Below are 17,355 nucleotides of genomic sequence, written 5' to 3'. Positions count from 1 at the left end.
TAATGTGTTATTTATTGATAAGGTGGAGGGTGGGGCAGTGGGGAAGGTAGGAGGCTGGGGAGGGAAAGGGGCTGCTCAGGCTTTGGTGGCAGCATAGGGGCTGCCGGGGTTGCCTGGCCCCAGCAGCATCTGTTCCCAGTCTGTCCAGCATTGGCCCCCATCCCCTGAGCAGGGTACGGCTCTGCCAGTGTGTCCCCGGCTCAGCCTCTTCCAGGGGTGGGCTGAGGAAGCCTAAAACTTGTTGCCCGGCTGAGTCCCTAATGCCTCCTCGACGGTGAAGTGCCCTGAAAGTCCCCATCCCTGGGGCCAGGAAGGACGGCGCGTCTCCCGCTCCGGCCAGCGTCGCAGTTTGTTTAAGTCCTGTGATGCTCTCCTCTGGTGGGCTGCCCCCGATGACAGCAACTGCCGCGTGAGGCGGCAGCCCCCAGTCCCCCGTGGCACTGGCCGTCAGACGGTGACCTCGGTCTTGCTGTTGGTGGCGAGGTGCCGGGGGTGCTGCCCGTACAGCGAGGTGGAGGGGCCGAAGGCCTCGGGTGGCCCCTCAGGGCGCAGGGTGGCCAGGCCCGGCCGGCGGGGGCCGCGATGGGGGCCCCCCTCCCAGCCCCCTGTGAAGGCCAGACCCCCTGGCACCTTGGCGCCCTTGGCTTTGGGCAGGGGGCAGCCCTCGGCCAGCATCGGGGGCTCGGCTGGGAAGGTCAGTGTGCTGGCGGGCGGTGGCTCCAGCCCCCCGAACCGCCTGTAGAAGTCCTCGGTGGCACTCTCTGTGGAGACAGGCGTGCAGTGTCACCCCTCCAGGGACACCCCCTTCTGCTGGCACAGGGGGGACAAGGGAGGGTGCAGTGGTGGGAGAAGGCTGGGATGGGGCTGTAGGAGGGATTCTGGTGCTTATCGACTGGGGGGGATATTGGCAATGAACTGGCTGGGCTTTTGGGTGATCCCCGGGGAATCGATTGCTGGGCAGTGCAGTGTGCCCGTGTGGATCCTGAACCCTGGAAGGGGTAGCAGTGCTCCAGGTCTGTGTGGGATCCTGGGTGCTGGTAGACTGGAAAGTGCAGTGGATCTGCGGGGGACACCAGGCACTGACTGGCTGGGCAGCACAGCAGGCTGGTTGGAGTGGTGGAGGAGCTGCAGAGTTTCTGCTGTGAGCAGCCACCCCAGGAATATTGGGAAACTGGGATGCTTGTCCTGCCTGTGCCCCTTTGTGTGAGCCCCGTGCCCCTCCTCACTTGGTTTTTGGGGTCAACAGGGTGCATGCCCCCGGCCACCATCCCACCCCACACGGCAGCGGCACTCACCTCCAACCTTGAGGCTGGTGTAGGAAGTGTAGTCCGGGGCTGACAGGGCCAGGCTGCTGGCCAGCGGCAGGCGCTTGCAGTGGCTGTGGGGCCGCCCCAGTGAGGGGGCAATGGCCACTGCGTTGTTCAAGGGTGGTTTGTCTGGAGGGGCGGAGATGGGTGGGGGGCTCAGCAGTAGGCTGCGCCCTCCCGCTGCATTTATTCATTCACTTGAGGGAACTTACTTTTCCCCACCACACCAGCGCCTTACCTGTGCTGTTTCTGGGGGGCGCCCGGGACAGCCCCTCGCCCAGCGGGACCTGCACACCCCCCATGAGGCTGTCCATGTTCTCAGAGGGGCTGTGACCTGGCTGCTTCAGCAGATCTGTCAGTGTCCTGGAGAGGAGGTGAAGGGCTGTTAGAACAATATCTTGCTCCCCTGGGGCCTCTAATGCATCCCAGCCCTGAACTCCATTTTTTGAAGGCAGAGCTAGGCAGCCTGGGGGTAGGAAAGAGCCACTGGTAGGAGTGCACCCCAGAGTGCACCCAGGCTACTAATCCAACTTTTGCAGGAGGGCTAACAAGTCTAACAACTAACTGGGATCTGGGGCATCAGTGGGTAAGAGTGGTGAAGGAGATGCATGGCTTGGAGCAGGCTGAAGGTACAGTGAACTGAGATACAGGAAACTGATCTGATGGAAGCTGGAGCTACATCTCTGGGATGCTCCCCTAGAGTGAGAGCCTGATGGGAGAGGGGAGAGAAGGCAACACCTCCACTCAAGTCCCTTCGAAACAGAGAAGACCCCAAGGAAGGAAATAGAGAGGCCACTTGCGCCCCTTCGGGGAAGGAAATAAACTAGTGGCAGCCTCTGGCGCAGGCGCTGTCTGTGCATAACACCCTCCTTGCAAGTAACAGCATTAAACACCATTACATAAGATAGAGCCTTATTTTGATTAACATTCATGGATGGAGATTCTGCAGTCCCACCACAGTGCGCTGACAAACGCCAGAGTGAGGCATGCTGGCAGTGCCAGAGCAGGGCACATTGGATGTGCCAGAGCAGGGCACACAGGCAATGCCAGTGGGGTACAGCAGCCATGCCAGGGCAGGGCACACTGGCACTACCAGAGCTGGGGTCACAGTGGTGGTGCTGGAGCAGGGCATGCCGGCAATGCCAGAGCAAGGTACACCAATGCTGGTGGTGCCAGAGGAGGGTACAACTGCAGTGACGGAGGGAGCATGTTTGCAGTGCTGGAGCAGGACCCAGCCACATGCCACTGCAGCCTTTGGCAGCAAGTCCCAGGACAGGATGGGATGCTCATGCTGGCCCAGGGCTTTGTGATGAGAAGACACACCATTCCCCCTGCAGAGACCATCCCTGCAGGACTGCAAGAGTGCGGGGACATCCATTCAGGGCTTTTTTTGGCTCGCTAATCCCCAGCTCACTGTCAGCATGCCTCACGCCTCGAAGGCTCTGGCTGGCTCACAGACGCACACCGTGAGCTGATGGTTAGCGAGTGGTTGGATGATAAAACAGCAGATTAAACTCAACATGCATAAATGCAAATTGGAGAGAAAGGGGGGAATAATCCTGACTTGGTAGATGTGTCAGCTCATGGCACCGGAGTGCTCAAAAACCTAGTGAACATGATGCTCAGAATTTCCAGGAAAAGCAGTGAGAACAAGGGAGAAAGCAATTAATTGTCACAAGCATACTAAGGAATGCTTATGCTTGTGGGGACCTGAGGGACCCTTTTCCCTCCCAGTTTGGATTCAGTCAACATCACAGGGCAGAGGCAAGAGCAAAGCTACAAGGAAGGGTCACTTGCCCTGTGGGTTAATTTCACATCATTCTTGGGAAGCTTAATCTCTAGATGGGCCAAGAGAACCCTGACAGAGCTGAAGAAATTGAAATGAGTGTGGAACAAACCCTACCAGCTGACCAGCTGGAAGGCAGCCTGGCGGAAAAGGGCCTGGGGATGCTGGTGGACACCAATTTGACCATGAGCCAGCAGAATGCCCTTGGGACAAAGGCGCTGCATGGTCTCCTGGTCTGCATTAGGCAAGGTGTTGCCAGCAGGTCTAAGGAAGGTGATCCTTCCTCTATGCTCAGCAGGTAAGGCCATACCTCTGGAGTGCTGGCTCCAGCTCAATACAGGAGAAGCATGGATGTACAGGAGTCCAGGGAAGGGCTACAAAGATGAGACTGGAGCATCTTTTATATGAGGAGAGGCTGAGAGAGCTGAGACTGTTCAGCCCGGAGAAGAGAAGGTTTTGGGGGATCTTATCAATATATATGAGTATCGGAAGGGAGGATGCAACGAGGACAGTGTCAAGCTTACAAGAGGTGACAGGTGCAAACAGAAACAGGAAATACTGTTTAAACAGAAGAAACATTATTTTTCCTGCAGGAATAGTTAAATGCCTGACCAGGCTGCCTGGGGAGGCTGCGGCATCTCCATCCTGCAGCTATTAAAAGCCTGCAACTCCCCAAGAACCCTCCTGCAACAGACTGACCCAACCAGGGTTCAGGCCATGGATGCTGCAGTTGGAGAAACTCTGGGCACAAGCCTGGGCAGGCAGTGGGCTGTGCCTAGGCAGGGCTAGGGGAGGCAGGTCCCCCGAGGTCATGGGTGTGGGCTGTCAACTCAGGGAGCTGCCACCCTGTCAACTCCCACCTTCCCTGGGGTGCACTGCTCACCAGTCCCTCCCCACTGGACGCTGCCTACTCTTGGCTGTCCCTGGGGCCAGCGCTCAAACAGGCTTGTTTCAACAGGAAGTTCAATGCGATTTGACCTATTTTTTAAAATTATTTTTTCTTTTCCTCGGGTCTATTTATGAAGCTTGAGCAATCCTTTATCTATGACTTCTCTCCACATAAATCCATCAATGCTCTTTCTCATAAATGTGCCCTCCGTGCTGACCGCTCGGGGCACGTAGACAATAATGATTTACAACAACGGCTCAAGCAGCACTTAATGAGCTGTTTTGCTAAAGTGAGAAGCGCGCACGAGTCCCCAGCAGCAGCAGCACTTGGATACACCCTGCCCTTGCACCATGAGTAGTGCCACTGGCCAGGGCTACCGGTAGGGCTCTCAGGGGCTGCACCCCTTCCCTGGCTCATCCCCAGGTGATGCAGTGCAGGGAAGGTGGACATGGAGGTTGACACTATGGAGGAAGTGGTGTCTCACTGAACATCACCTTGGGGGTTTTGAGCCTCAGTCTGGTCCTGTGGTTGGAGGGCTTGAGGAAGATCAAGCCACATCTCCCTGGGTCACCTGGTGGTCTGCAGCACCAAGATGGATCTGGAGTGCAGATGGAAGAAAGGAACGGAGAGCAGATGTAACTTTAGACCTGCACTGCTCATTTGCAAAAAGCCCTAATGAATGGTACCACTGAGGCCTCCATCCACTCTCTGGCCATGGATGCCGGGTACGAGGCCATGTGTGCAAGTGGCTTGCCACCCAGCTTGCCTGAGCGTCAGCTTGGTGGGTATGCAGCCACCTCCATGGCAAGCCTAGTTCTGCTTAAGGGTGCAACAAAGGTGCCCCAAACCAGCTTAGTGCAGGACCTGAGACCGAGCACAGAGGCAGATCCAGAAGCAATAATGATGGAGGCCAAGAGAGCTTCAAAGCAGAAGCCATGCATGAGGCACTCATTGTTCCTGGTCCATTCCCAAGGGATGTGTCTGTGTGGGAACAGGACACTGACCTGGGGATGGCAGCCCAGCCCAGGGCCTGACTCACTTTTGGGAGGCCCAAGCCCCATACCTGGCAAGCCCAGCAGGAGGGAGTATGCAAGTCCTGGAAAAGGGGCAGGGAACGATGGAGGGGAGACCGGAGCACAGCCTCCAGAAGAGAGGAGAGATGACAGACTGATGGGCTGAAGTGACATTGCCATGAGCTGGAGTGAGCCCTTGTTGGGGACACAGAAGGTGGCAGCCACTGGATGGACGGAGTGATGGGGTTTGTAGCAGAGGTGCAGCATCGCAGGAGCCAAAGAGCATGCTGCAGCCAGAGGTGAGCATCCCAGCTGGTCACACCACCTCTGTGCCCAGTGAGAGCCTCATCTTCACCTCCCCAGGGTGACGTTTCCCACAGGTTACAGCATGTCTGCTCAGGGCAGGGGTGCCCATCCATGCAACCGAGCGGCACAGGCACTGGTGGGGCTAGTACACTCAGGGATGCTCATGAAAGCTTGAGGTTATCAAGGTGTCTTTGCAAAACGGGAGCTGCAGCAGAGGGTATTGGAGGTTGGGCCAAGTGGAAATGAGCATCCCCAAGCGTTACGTTCAGTCTAGGAACAGACCTCCAGGTCTCCTTGCCTACTGGAGCTGGGTCCTCTTTCATCCCTCAGAGAGCCAGGGCAGCATGTTGCCTGAAAACACTTTTTCTAGGTCTTCACCACTACCTACTGCCATGGACATCAACTGCAGGCATGGCCCTGGGCTTGAGCATTGCCAGAGAAACACCCAGCATGGCTGGATGCATAGTGGGGCCAAATTTGGGGGCCCCAAATAGCATGGGGAAACCCAGGGAGTGAAAAGCCAAAACTGAGCACTCACCTATACTGCAGCTGCCAGGGCACCTGCTCCTGACAGCTGTTTTGCCTCTCTCCAGAATTCCCCCTACTCCCTAGGAGGCTTCTCCTTGCCCAGTTCTTCCCATAGCGTTGTTCACACCAGCTATAAAATTGCAATTCCCACCCAGAATGTTTTCTGGGGCATGTGCTTGCTCTCAATGTAATGGGCACAGACAGATCCTGGAGGCCCCCAAGGACCCAATGTCCTCGGAGATCCGGGGACTGAAGAAAAACACAGGCAGGTGTTCCTGACTCAACGCAGGGTTTGGCCAGGCTAAGCGAGTGCCGGGGACAGATGCCAAGCATGAGCCGAGCAGGAAGAAGAGGCGATTGCAGGAGCTGCCATAAGGCCCTGCAGGAGGAAGGCGGATGAGGACGGGAGGACAAACCAGGTAGCTGCAGTCCCTTGAGCACCTACTTCCCTGGATTAACCAGCAGCCAAATGCATGAGGAGACAAAGATATGTTGGAGATGGCCAAGGCGTGGGGGTCTCAGGACAAGCTGGGCAAAAACTCAGGTGTCTCCATCAGGGAGGAGCTAATGGATGTTTTGCAGCTGGTCACTCTTCTTGGGTTTGCACTAGGACCAGAACCATGACAAATGACATCTGGAGGTGCAGAAGTGGTTGACCTTACCCCCCAAGCAAGAAACCTGCAAGCAGCAGTGGTGGGAGCTGTTCAGGGCAGCACGAAGTGCTCCCCAGGAGCAGAAAAACCCCAGCAGGAGGGAGGGATAGGAATGGAAATCAAGAGGAGCGTGCAACAGGAAGCTGGCCCAAGGCCATGATGCGGTGCCCAAGGAGCAAATGAGAAGCTTCTACCTGAGGCGCTGGGAGAGAGGCAAGGTGGCACTGCCCATGCCTTGGGCCATGCATGGGTACACTGGCAAGACAGGTAGAAATAGTCCTGCTGTCTCAGAGGCACCAAGATGAAGCATATTCCCCCAGCTGTCAAAGCACAGTGGAATGAAGGTGACAGCATCCCTTTTTGGATGCTGATGCCAAAGCCTTTGGCACTGTCTCCATCAGCCCAGCACCCAGGAAGTCATGTCAGCCTGGTGTCTTGCCTGGTTCCTGGGGCTCTGCACCTGATGCACCACTCCTGCCCTGCCAGGGCTTGCCAGTCACCATCCATGTGGAACCAGAGCTGCTCACAACTTGGACAGAAGGACACAGGGCACAGAAGAGGGCAAGACTTCTCCTGATTTCTGCAATGATGTAGGTGCCCTTCTGACTTTGTCCCTCAAAGGTGGCCGAGAAAAACTCGCCTTCTCCCAATCTGTATTCTATTGCCCAAAAGATCTGTGCCTTTAGGGAGAACAGGCACTTATCTCTCCAAATTCAGTGGGAAAATTCAGGCTTGCATGAGTTTAGAGGGGAGGGGGGACAAGGGGAAACACACGGCTCCAGCAGTGCACAATTGAAGCTACCCACAGAAAACAGCCCCTGGTGAGTGGCAGCAGTCCCACCAGCATCTAGTGGTGGGAGAAGGCAATACCCAATGGCAGGGGATGAGTATTCACGGGTCTGCGTGTCCCAGGGTCTGACCCCTCCCTGAGCACAGTATCTCCTTCCCAGGAGGTGGGGAAGATGACCAAAAAAAGACACGGTGGAAGGGGAGTCAGGAGGCTGGCAGAGGCCGTATTGATCCTGTCAAGGTGCCAGCACTTCCTCAGGCAATGCGGGGGGAGGCATGGGCATGTAGCAGCACACAGCCAGGATCCCTGCCAAGGTGGGGGCACAGCATGTATCCCCCAAAACTGGAAGGTCCTGACCCTCCTCGAGACTCACTATGACCCTCCTCCAACCAGGGGTGATCAGCCTCTGCTCCCCAGGGTGGGTGAAAGAAGTAGGTGGTGGATTTGGGGTGCAGCATCCAATGGCTGCATAAGTCCCAAATTGGCAGGGGAAGAAGGGTGCCCCAGAGGAAGGAGAGAGTGTACTGGTGCTGGGGTTGCAATCTGGACAGCTGCCTGATCATCCCGATGAAATAATTTCCACCAGCCCTGCTTTTCCTTTTTTTAAAAGCTAAAACCCCTTAACAAAATGGCATGAAAATGGGTTTCTCTCCAGGCTTGATGTCCTCACTAAGAAGATGCAAAGTTGAGCCCCAAAATGGGGAGAGAAGCATGTATTGGCAGTGGGAGGGAGAAGGGAAGATGCACCAACAGCCACAGCAGCAGCACAGGAGCTGGGAGAGGTGCAGGGGTTCTCCAGTGCCAAAGTGTGTTTGACACCTTGACCTTCCTCCCGCCAGCCCTTTGCTCAGCTCCAGGAGTGGGCTGAAAAGCAAGGGTTGGAGCCACAGGGCATGGGCTTCAGGAAGAAGCTGCCCAACTTTCCACTGGAGGGTGTGCTCCAGGTGGTATAAGAGTGTGGTTGCCCCTTGCAAGGGCAGTGTCCCACGCTGGTGCACAGAGCAGACACCAGGGCGCACACACACACACACACACACACACACACACACACACACACACATGTGCTCATATGCACACGGAGTTGGCACAGCAGTCACAGTGGAACTGTCATTGCCACCTCATCTCCCCCAGCACTGCAAGCACGGCTGAGATCATGGGGACTGCAGTCCAGAGTCACCCCACACACAATCAGACTCGGTCTCACCTTCCTGGGACATTGGCAACCACAGATTTGTTGGGGGTGGGGGGAAGACACATTCTATAGCTCACATGTCACCCACCCCCACTGGCTGGTGGGTTGGCACTCCAGAGCCAGGGACATGCCTCCTCAAGAGACAGAGCAGGTCATTTTGAGAGGAGATGGGTGTACAACCACCCTTCTCGTCTGTCCTGTCTGCCAGCTCACCCTACTAGGTTAGTGGGCTGCAGCCAATCCACCCCCTGGTGTCTCAGCATGCTGGGACAGGATTTTAGGGATCTCACCTCACCCTCTTGGCAGTCCCAACGTGAAGCCAGGGCTCAGTCTACGCAATGGGCTAGGAACATGAGCTGCCACCCATGGGGAGATGAAGTGGGGAAGGTGGGGGGACTGGACCCCTTTACCTGGAGACGGTCATCTCTGTCTGGGGACCCTGTGCCTTCTCCAGGCCCAGCTTGGTGAAGATGCCCACCAGCACCATGATGGCCACCACACCACAGATGATGTAGACGATCATGTTGGTCTTGTCACGAGTGGGGTCCTCGGGGGTCTCATCCACCCGGGCAGGCGGCTGGCCCGTGTTGACCCAGTTGGGGGTGTCGTAGTTGGAGCAGCCACTCTGGTCCAGCCGCCCGGGCTTGAACTGGCAGCAAAAGCGGTAGCCGCAGGTTCCGCAGCAGTACTGGTAGATGCCGGCGTTGCAGTTGAACGGCGGGTCCCACTGCCCCATCACGTCGTAGTACCCGCGGCAGCGGTCCCCCCCCGGTGGTGCCTCTCCGGTGGGCGCGGGGACCGTGGTCTCCGGCGGCGGTGCCTGGCTGCTGTTCCCGCTCTCCCCAGGCCCCCCGGTGCTGGGCTCGCCGCTCCACACCCGGCCCGGCTTCAGCAGCACCAGGCAGCAGATACCCACGACGTAGCTCGGCTCCATCCGCCCGCGGCTCCGGGGGGTCATACAGGCGAGGAGACGAGTTAGAGCCACTCGCCCGGGACCGGCTGCATGGCCGCCGAAAAGCCCCGATGGAGGAGAAACGGGCTGGAGAGAAGGGGGGCGTAATGGAAGGAAGGCAAAAAAGGGTAGAAAAAAAGAAGTGGATGAAAAAAAAAAAAAGTGCGAGGGGACGTACCCCCTCCCCGTTTCTCCCCAGATCGGCCGATGGGCAGAGAGATTCAGAGCAGGGGATGAGGCGGGCGGCATAGGAGAGCCGCCGCTTCCCGCCGGCCGGGGAGGGGACGCGGCGGCGGGCGGCGGGAGCGGGCGGGCGGGTCGGGCGCCGGCGGCCGCCCCATCCCCGCGCCTCCGCCCGTGCCTCCCGGGACCGCGCTCCGCGCGGAGGAGAGCGAAGGGAAAAGCGGCAAAAGCCTTTCGCACCAGGGCGGGAGGAGCAAGAGGAGCAGCAGCAGCAGGAGGAGGAGTGCGGGGGAGAGGGGGAGGGAGCCGGCGCGGCCAGCGAGGCGCGGGGGGCTCGGCTCCCCCGCCGCCTGACAGCCTCCCGAGGAAACCGGAGAAGGTCCTTCACCGAGTCCTCCGCCAGGCTCCCCGCCGCCACCGGGCGGCAGGACTCCCGCCCTCCCCGTCGGGCAGCCGCCGCGGGCGGCCGGGCACGCGTGGCACCAGCCCCGCGCTGCCCGCCTGCCCCCGAGCACCACCAAGCCCCGCCGCGGCAGCCCCAGTCGCCCGGACGGGAGCTGTGGGGCCGCACGCTGGCACTTAGTGGTACAGGAGGGGTGTATGCTGGGGGGGACAGAGCCCCCGGGGTGGTGGGGTGCCCTTCTGCAGCCCCTCAGCGAGGGGACACTTAGGGAAGGGGGGAGAGCAGCAGTCCCAGTTCCTTGTGAACAACAGAGCATCTCCCAAGGGGAGCTGTCGACGGGGGGCTGTAGGATGGGCAAAGCGGGAGGCTACTGGAACACCCCTAGAAAGTCATCCTCCACAGAGTTGCGATGATTTTCAGCCAGCCACTGGCTGGCCCTGTGTTTGGACTTCGACATTCAGACTCTCTGGGGAATGTGCACCCACTGCTCTGGTCTCTGGCTGGTGCCACCCATAAAGGTGGTATTTATCCTCACTACCAGCTCCCCTTCCCTGAAGGGCATGATTTGCTTTTCCTGCTTTGGGGTAAGAGCAGAGTGGAGCAAACTGAGAGGCCGTCGGGCCCCTTGCCCAGCACTAACACATTGTACAGCCTGTTACAAGGGTGGTTGGGGTGAGGCACAGTGACCTATGGGAGCTGTGGCTGCAGCCTCATCACATCCAGACAGATCTAAAATCCTGTACCAGGGAAGGTCAGCAAATCTGGCATCACCACTGTGTTCTTAGGCATATATTCCCTCCATGCTCTGTGAGAGAGAGGATGAATAATGCATTGTCTTGTCTTACCCTGTTGGTACTCTAGCCTTGGGGATGTGGCTGCTCTTGGGCTGCATAGTGCTGACACAGGAGACCCCAACTCCCAGGCAAGTGGTGATACAAAAAGACATTATAATGATGGAGGTGGGATTAAACAGGTCAGGGAAGCTCACCTCCCTCTGGCAGATGCCTCCTTCAGGCCAACACTGAAGCCCCGTGGACCAGCCTGTCCTCAGGAGCCATGCCACAGCACAGGGGGCAGGCTGAGGGTCTCGCATGGGATGAAACACTCCATCATCATCATCATCATCATCCTGTCTGTGCATCATGGCAGTCTGCTGTTTCAGGCTGGAACTTTGCACAAAAAGCTTCCCACCCCATCAAGGGTGAAACACTTGTGTGTTTTTCTGGGGATGGATTTAGAGGATAAAATACCCTTTGCCTATTCACCAAGTCTGAGCCCTGCAGGCCCCCGGTCGCTTCCCATCTGGAGTCTGGCAAAAGTCAAAGGCATTGAAAGCATGGATGAGGAGAGCAACTGGAGCCTGGGATGTGTCCGATCGGCCCCCAGTGTCTCAACCTAATAGAGATCCATTCGGTAAGGTAGCTTGTAGCCTCCAGAGCTTCCTGAAAGATATAAAAATCTAGTGAGGTGGAAGAAAACTGCTCATCTCCAAAAGACACACTTTCGCTGCATCTGGGAGGGCTCTCTGATGAAAGGCCCCACATCGTCGGGAAGTTGCAGACATGGGGGTCGTTACCGCTAATAGCGAAAGCAGCATCAGCCTTGAGAGAAGCTGCGCAAGCAAAGTTTGCTGCTGCCCAGGTAACGCCAACAATCGTTTTCCAGGCACCGGGTGATTGCTCCCGACGTGTGTGCGAGCAGAGTCGCCCCGGGGGCCCAGAGACTTAACAGGCAGACAGGCACAGACTTTAACAGACTTAACAGGCAGAGCGAAAAACTGGCTAAAATCGGGGAGTTTGCTGGAAAATGGTTGCCTGGCATGACCTGGGAGAAAGGAAACGGATTTAAGGCGGGGAGGGAGGGTGTTTACTGAGTGTGAAGCAGCCGATTTAAAGGGTTTCTGGGAGCAAGAAGGAGAGAGGAAGACCGCTCGCAGGCGTTAGCTGGGTGCATCAACCCAGAAGGAAACCAAAGCCAAGGGCATGGTGTTGAGGAGCACCCGCCCGGCACGTCCCCGGCGCGTAGGGCCGGCCGGGGCTGGCTCCGTGCAGTGTTGGCACCAGGGGCTACAGCCCGCAGCCCCGCTGAGCCGTCAGCTCATCTTTGTCAAATAAGTGACCCAGCCACTAGCTGCATCTCCTAAAGGAGGGGGTTGTGAGAGGGAAATCCTGTAGCCCGGCACCTACACTCTCACATTATCGGGAAGTAGTGGCAGGACCTGCAGGAAAATTCAGGTCAGCAGAGACCTCCGGAGAAAAAACAAAGAACGTGCTTGCAACATCCGCAGGCATTTCTAGGGATGGGGATTTGGGAGGAGAGCTCCATTAAACTTTGACCACCAGCCTTGGAGGATGTCACGTAAATATTCCCTGTAGTGACAATGCAACCCGAACTACAGAAGGGTGTCTCTGCGCCTGCAGAAATAGGATATACAGGCAGTTCAACACTGAGTGGGGAGGGATACACCGAGCGCTGACACTGTAAACAGATTGTTTCTGGCAGGGCACGGTGATCTGGAGAATCAGAGAAAGATCCTCTCTGTCACAGCCAGAGAGCCTGACAGACCCAGATCCCCGTTGATCATGGGGGTGCAAGCCTAGCAGAGCTGCCAGACTCTTGCCCGAGGAACAGGAGGAGGAGGAGGGAGCCATCACCATCATCAATGTGAAGTAAAGCCCTGGGAGCCCCCCTGAATGTGGAAGGATTTGGGGTGCAGTCAGCTCCTGAGAAAAGCTAGCAGTGAGTATTTGGAGCCCCAAAGCTACCCAGCCAGCCCGCCCTCCCTCCCCACCCAGGGAATCAGAGACACTTTCCCTCTCAAAAAAGTGATTTTTGCCATGCAGGACTGAGCTGGACTCAGGGTCAAGGGGTGAATAAGGGAAAGGGTGCTGCTGCTGGGTGGATGCCCCATCTCGAAGGGCTGTGCTGTGATAGGAGGGTTCTAGCACCTCATGCTTGTGTGCTGAGGAGTGCTGCCAGAATGGGTTTTGCTGCTTGCAAATCAGCGGCTAACACCCGACATCATCTGCTAGGAAGAGCTGAAGGCGAAGGAAGGCTGTCAGGAAGAGCTTCCAGCATGCACTGCGACACTGTCCCCTGCCTGCAAGCAGAGGAGAGGCAGAGCTCCTGCCACCATCCCTGGGGGTACATGGGGCATGTACATCCCCCCACACCTCCCACCATTGCCCAGGATACACCAGAGAAACCTGCTTCCCTCCGAAACTTCAGTAACTGAAGCTGGTTCTGTTCCAGCCAGGGCTAGAGCCAGGGAACAGTCTCCCCTTCCCTTTGTCTCTGTGACAGAAATTTCTTTGGCCATCAGCATCCTGCTCAGAAGTTCTGAGTTTTATGAGACCCATTGTCTAGGACTGGGATATGGGACCCCTGGACTGCAATTAGGGATCCCTGGGGTCAAGTTCTGGGCTAATGTGCAATAAGATGCTACTCCCCTCCTCACATTATCATAGGCTCAATGGATTAAGGAAATCAAAGCAGATCTTGGGCTACTGGTGCTGGAAAACTAAAGCACAGGAAAGTTAAATGCACTGGGGGAGGCACAGAGATGAGGTGGCTGAGCCCAGAGCAGACACCATCCACCCTATTTCCAGCCCAGTGTTCACAAGGGGTTTTTTCTCCTGCCTGTGCTTGATGCTCTGGCTGTAAAACGGCTGTAAAAGAACAATTGTGCCTCATAACGGCTTATAGAGAACACAGAAGCATATGTGCTTTACCATTACCATCATAACTGCAAACATTCCAAAGTTGAGATTTGCAAGCTTCCAGCTTCCCAAAGGCGGCTGGATTTGAATCCAAATGACATCCAGAGGAATGAGGAGAAAATCAGCTCAAAGCAAGGGCTTATTTTTAATTTATGTTGCAGTATGGGCAAGCAGGATCTGGGCTGGAAGCCCGAGCTCCCTCAGCTGCCACTGTTAGAGGGCAGCCGTGCCTTCACATACAGCACAAAGGTCCATGAGCATCAGCTGTGACCCCCAGGCTGTCTGCATTTGGACTTTGCATTTAGGATTAAACTTGGAGACAGTGCTGGTAAATGCTCCTGTTTTGCAGGCACTTGGTACCTATCAGCTCCTTAGCTCAAGGGTTTTGTTGGTGCAGTCTGGAGGTTGTGTTGGGGATGGCTGCAGAGTCTTTGCAGCCCCCTTTACATTCATCTGAGCTTCAGGGCAGTCAGTGGGATGTTGGACCCAAAGCTGTCCCCTCATTGGTGCCTGCAGGCTGAGCAAGAGCACCCCAGCTTCAAACCTTCTATGCTGGGCTCGTGCAGCACGTTCCTGCTGCTGTCCTGGATGGACCCTGAGTATTCCCTCCTTTCCTCTTTAAAGTAAGTTTCTACCAGATTTTCAAGCATTAAAAAGCCATATAAACACCTGGAAGCAGCAATGCAAAGCCCAGCTTACTCAGCAGTGCAGTGGCATCTCTGGCTACGCTCCCTCTCTCCACCCCGTCCGCTCTCATCCCTGACCACCCCTCCTGCAATGCACTGATTCAAACCACAATCATTTAGGGCATAACACACCTAAAGAGAGAAAGGATGAGAGCAGCCATTGCAATGGAGGGCATCCTTAAGGATCAGCATAACAGCTGTGTGTGAAGGGGGGGTCTGCTGCAGGAAGGATGGGAGGCAGCAGGGCCAGCCCCAGGCTGCTTCAGCCGACTGTGGAGCAATAAAAATCACACTGCGGCAGCAAAAGGGACCCAGTGCTTCCCCTCCCATGCTTGAGGACCTGAGATGGTGGTGGTGGCAGTGAGCTGTTGGGGTTTGCTGGGATGGGGGATTTAGGGCGCCTGTTCCGGCGGCCGAGGCAGGGTCTGCAGGAGGAGGCCATATGGTCGGGGGCAGCGTGCTGCGTGCTGTCCCGGCGTCAGACCGGCAGCAGCGGCAGAGCCTCTCCTCGGGAAGGGCAGCCGTGCCAAGCACAGGCTCTGGCACAGGTGCCGGCCGGCTGCCAGGTACACTCAGGTGCTGCGGGCAGCTCGGAGCCCGCAGGGCAACACGGCTTGGCCAGCAGGGCAGGATGCCTCCGTGCAAACCAGGTGCCCCCCCCATCTCCTCATCCCCTGGAACCAGGAGACATATGGGGGCTCATGACCCCCAGACAGCACAAGCCTGGGCCAGGTGGATGTAACTATCCGTGTGGTTGTAGCGGGGTATGAATGTTGATGAAATCTTTGCTTCTACAAGACCAACATTTTGAATGGAAACAGAGGATGACTGGTGGAACACTGGCAGCAAGAGCACGTCCAAGTCCCTCTCTGCCAGCTTTTCCCTGTTCTGGGGGACAAACTCTTCCAGCAGAGACTTGAAGGGGCTCAGCACACTCCTCCGGTTATGATAACTCTCTTCCAGCAAAGGCTGGCTCCACTGGAGCTCAGTCCACTGGGCTCCTGCCCTTTCTTGAGATGCCAAGGGGTGAAAAAAATTCAGGGATGTGTCCTGAGAAAGAGGAGCTTCAGGAAGATACCAGGGAAGGCTTGTGAGGAGAACAGGACAGGAGAGATCCTTAATTAAAACCAGGGAAGGGCAGAGAAGGCCCAGAAAATCAGTTTTGCTTTTCCAGTGGAAGAGAACAAGGGTGAGAAGGTAAAGAAAACACAGAGGTGTGGATGTGCAATGCCCATGCACCACCTCTGCACAGAGCGACGTGCTGCCTTTGGGATCATTTTCCTCTGCCTGCCCTTCCACAGGCATTGCTATGTGCCAAGCTGCCTCTTCTCCTCTGTAGTAGCAAACTGCAGGATCTCTGTACCTCTGGCTTTCCAAGAGTGTCCCAGAATGGATGTACTTGTCCCTTGATGTCTCTTTTCACTGGATTTCAGAGGAAGGAGAGGGCTTTTCTATCAGAGGGCTGGCTGTGAGCAGAGCCCCCTTGCCCACTGGGAGCCTGCGGGCTTTCAAGCCAGCTTCATTTTGGCACGATCCACCCTTGCCAGTGAGACCTGCTGAGGATGGCCCAATCCTATTAGTGGCAGGGATTTGCTTCAGGTGTCCTGCCATTACCGCGATGACATCTTGTTGAGCAATAAGCCTCTGTCTTTTGGGAGACTAAAAATCAAGCATGCCACTTTCCACATAGGAACTGTCCTTGTGCCACGCTGGCAGCAGCCTTGCTGCTGCAATCAGGAGTCACCTTGGTGCTCCTACCAGATATGTCATTTTCCTTCTGCCTCCCAAGTCCCCGCCCAAGGACAGGACAGATGCCACCAGCAGCAGGGTTTTAGGTGAAACAAGTCCTGTGTTTTCCACACAGGAAGAACAAATTAGTGAATAGCTTTGAGACTAATACAAGGACAGCTAGTGAGTGCACCCACCCAAGGGGAACAAGTGACCAGGGCACACTGAAAACTTCTATGACCAGGGATGCAGGAGAATCCATGGCAAATCTTGGGGAAAAGAACAGAAAAGGAAAAAGGCAAGATATTGGCTCCCAACAAATAATTTCTGAAGGTCTGTGTGAGGTTTGCAAAGTGCTGAGGCTGGATGAGGGGCTCAGTAACTACCTGCAGAACAGGAGAAAAACTGAAAATCCAGACAGAGACATGTATGTGGCTATAGACAGGTCTCAGATTGCACCATTAAAAACATGCCAAAAGCAGCAGAGAGGGATCAGAGTGGGGGATGTGACAGGTCTGCTCTCACTTCTGCAGCTGAGTGCAGCAGGGTGCCCAGAGCCCTTGGGCACGCTGTGCAGTTGCCCTCTGGTGCTGCTCTTGGCCTCATCCTTTGCTTTCTGCCCCTCATGCTCTGTTCCAGGATGTACCATTAGCCTTTTGCAGGCAGAGAATGATCCCTGCCCTGGCTGCAGATGGGTTGTGGCTGCTGGAGCAAGGTGGGTAAATGCAGGGATGTGGCCGCCCCGATCACTTTTAAAGCTTGCCAATATTTGTAACAATCAGTGGAGGTAATAGCAAATATGAGGAGGAAAAGAAACTCTTGGCATCCACCAGAAGTGGGTTTCTCCTCTACCAATGGCAGCACGGAGAGCCCAGCAGGCTTGGGTCACATCCAAATTAGGTGCAAAAACTCCCATCCACCATCTTTTTTAAGGATGGAGCAGCAGGCAGACATGGGATAGACGGCTCTGGCACCACTGGAAAAGGGAAGCCATGTGCCGAGCTGAGAGCTGGGAGAAGAGCTTGGCCAGAGGGCCCCTTCCACAGGGTCCTGCCTGGGGCATGGGAAGAGGGAACCACACCCTGGGCAGAAACCAAGCTGGCTCAGGAACCTGCTTCCCAGCCTGCCCCAGAGATTCCATGTTAGCACAGATGTGCCACTGAGCATAGCATGGCCAGAAGCATTTCCTGATTTCTGCTCCCTTGGCATCTAGGAGACTT

At 56.3% G+C, this 17,355-nt stretch overlaps 1 protein-coding gene across 1 annotated transcript; it reads right to left on the bottom strand.

Moving 5' to 3' along the window:
- Positions 1 to 21: 21 nt before the first annotated feature.
- Positions 22 to 9,717, bottom strand: SHISA8 (shisa family member 8). The gene is made up of 4 exons (XM_066184624.1): positions 8,875 to 9,717; positions 1,546 to 1,670; positions 1,296 to 1,436; positions 22 to 761 (listed from the first exon to the last, which is right to left on the bottom strand). Exons 1-4 carry the CDS (start codon positions 9,663 to 9,665, stop codon positions 448 to 450), a joined length of 1,371 nt encoding a protein of 456 aa, XP_066040721.1. The 5' UTR covers positions 9,666 to 9,717; the 3' UTR covers positions 22 to 447.
- Positions 9,718 to 17,355: the final 7,638 nt, after the last annotated feature.

Source organism: Chamaea fasciata, unplaced genomic scaffold (genome assembly GCF_029207755.1).
Source record: "Chamaea fasciata isolate MVZ Bird 193981 ecotype frontalis unplaced genomic scaffold, bChaFas1.0.hap1 SCAF_5, whole genome shotgun sequence".
NCBI classification, from domain to species: Eukaryota; Metazoa; Chordata; class Aves; order Passeriformes; family Sylviidae; genus Chamaea; species Chamaea fasciata.
Note: the sequence above shows the minus strand (reverse complement) of the source record. Positions and strands in the feature narration are given on the sequence as shown.

Excerpts from the sequence above, each read along its gene's own strand:
- SHISA8 (XM_066184624.1), bottom strand. The coding sequence starts at position 9,665 with ATGCCGCCCGCCTCATCCCCTGCTCTGAATCTCTCTGCCCATCGGCCG. Across the intron at positions 1,437-1,545 it reads GCCCCCCAGAAACAGCACAG|ACAAACCACCCTTGAACAAC; the intron begins GTAAGGCGCTGG and ends CCGCCCCTCCAG. Across the intron at positions 762-1,295 it reads CACCAGCCTCAAGGTTGGAG|AGAGTGCCACCGAGGACTTC; the intron begins GTGAGTGCCGCT and ends CTGTCTCCACAG.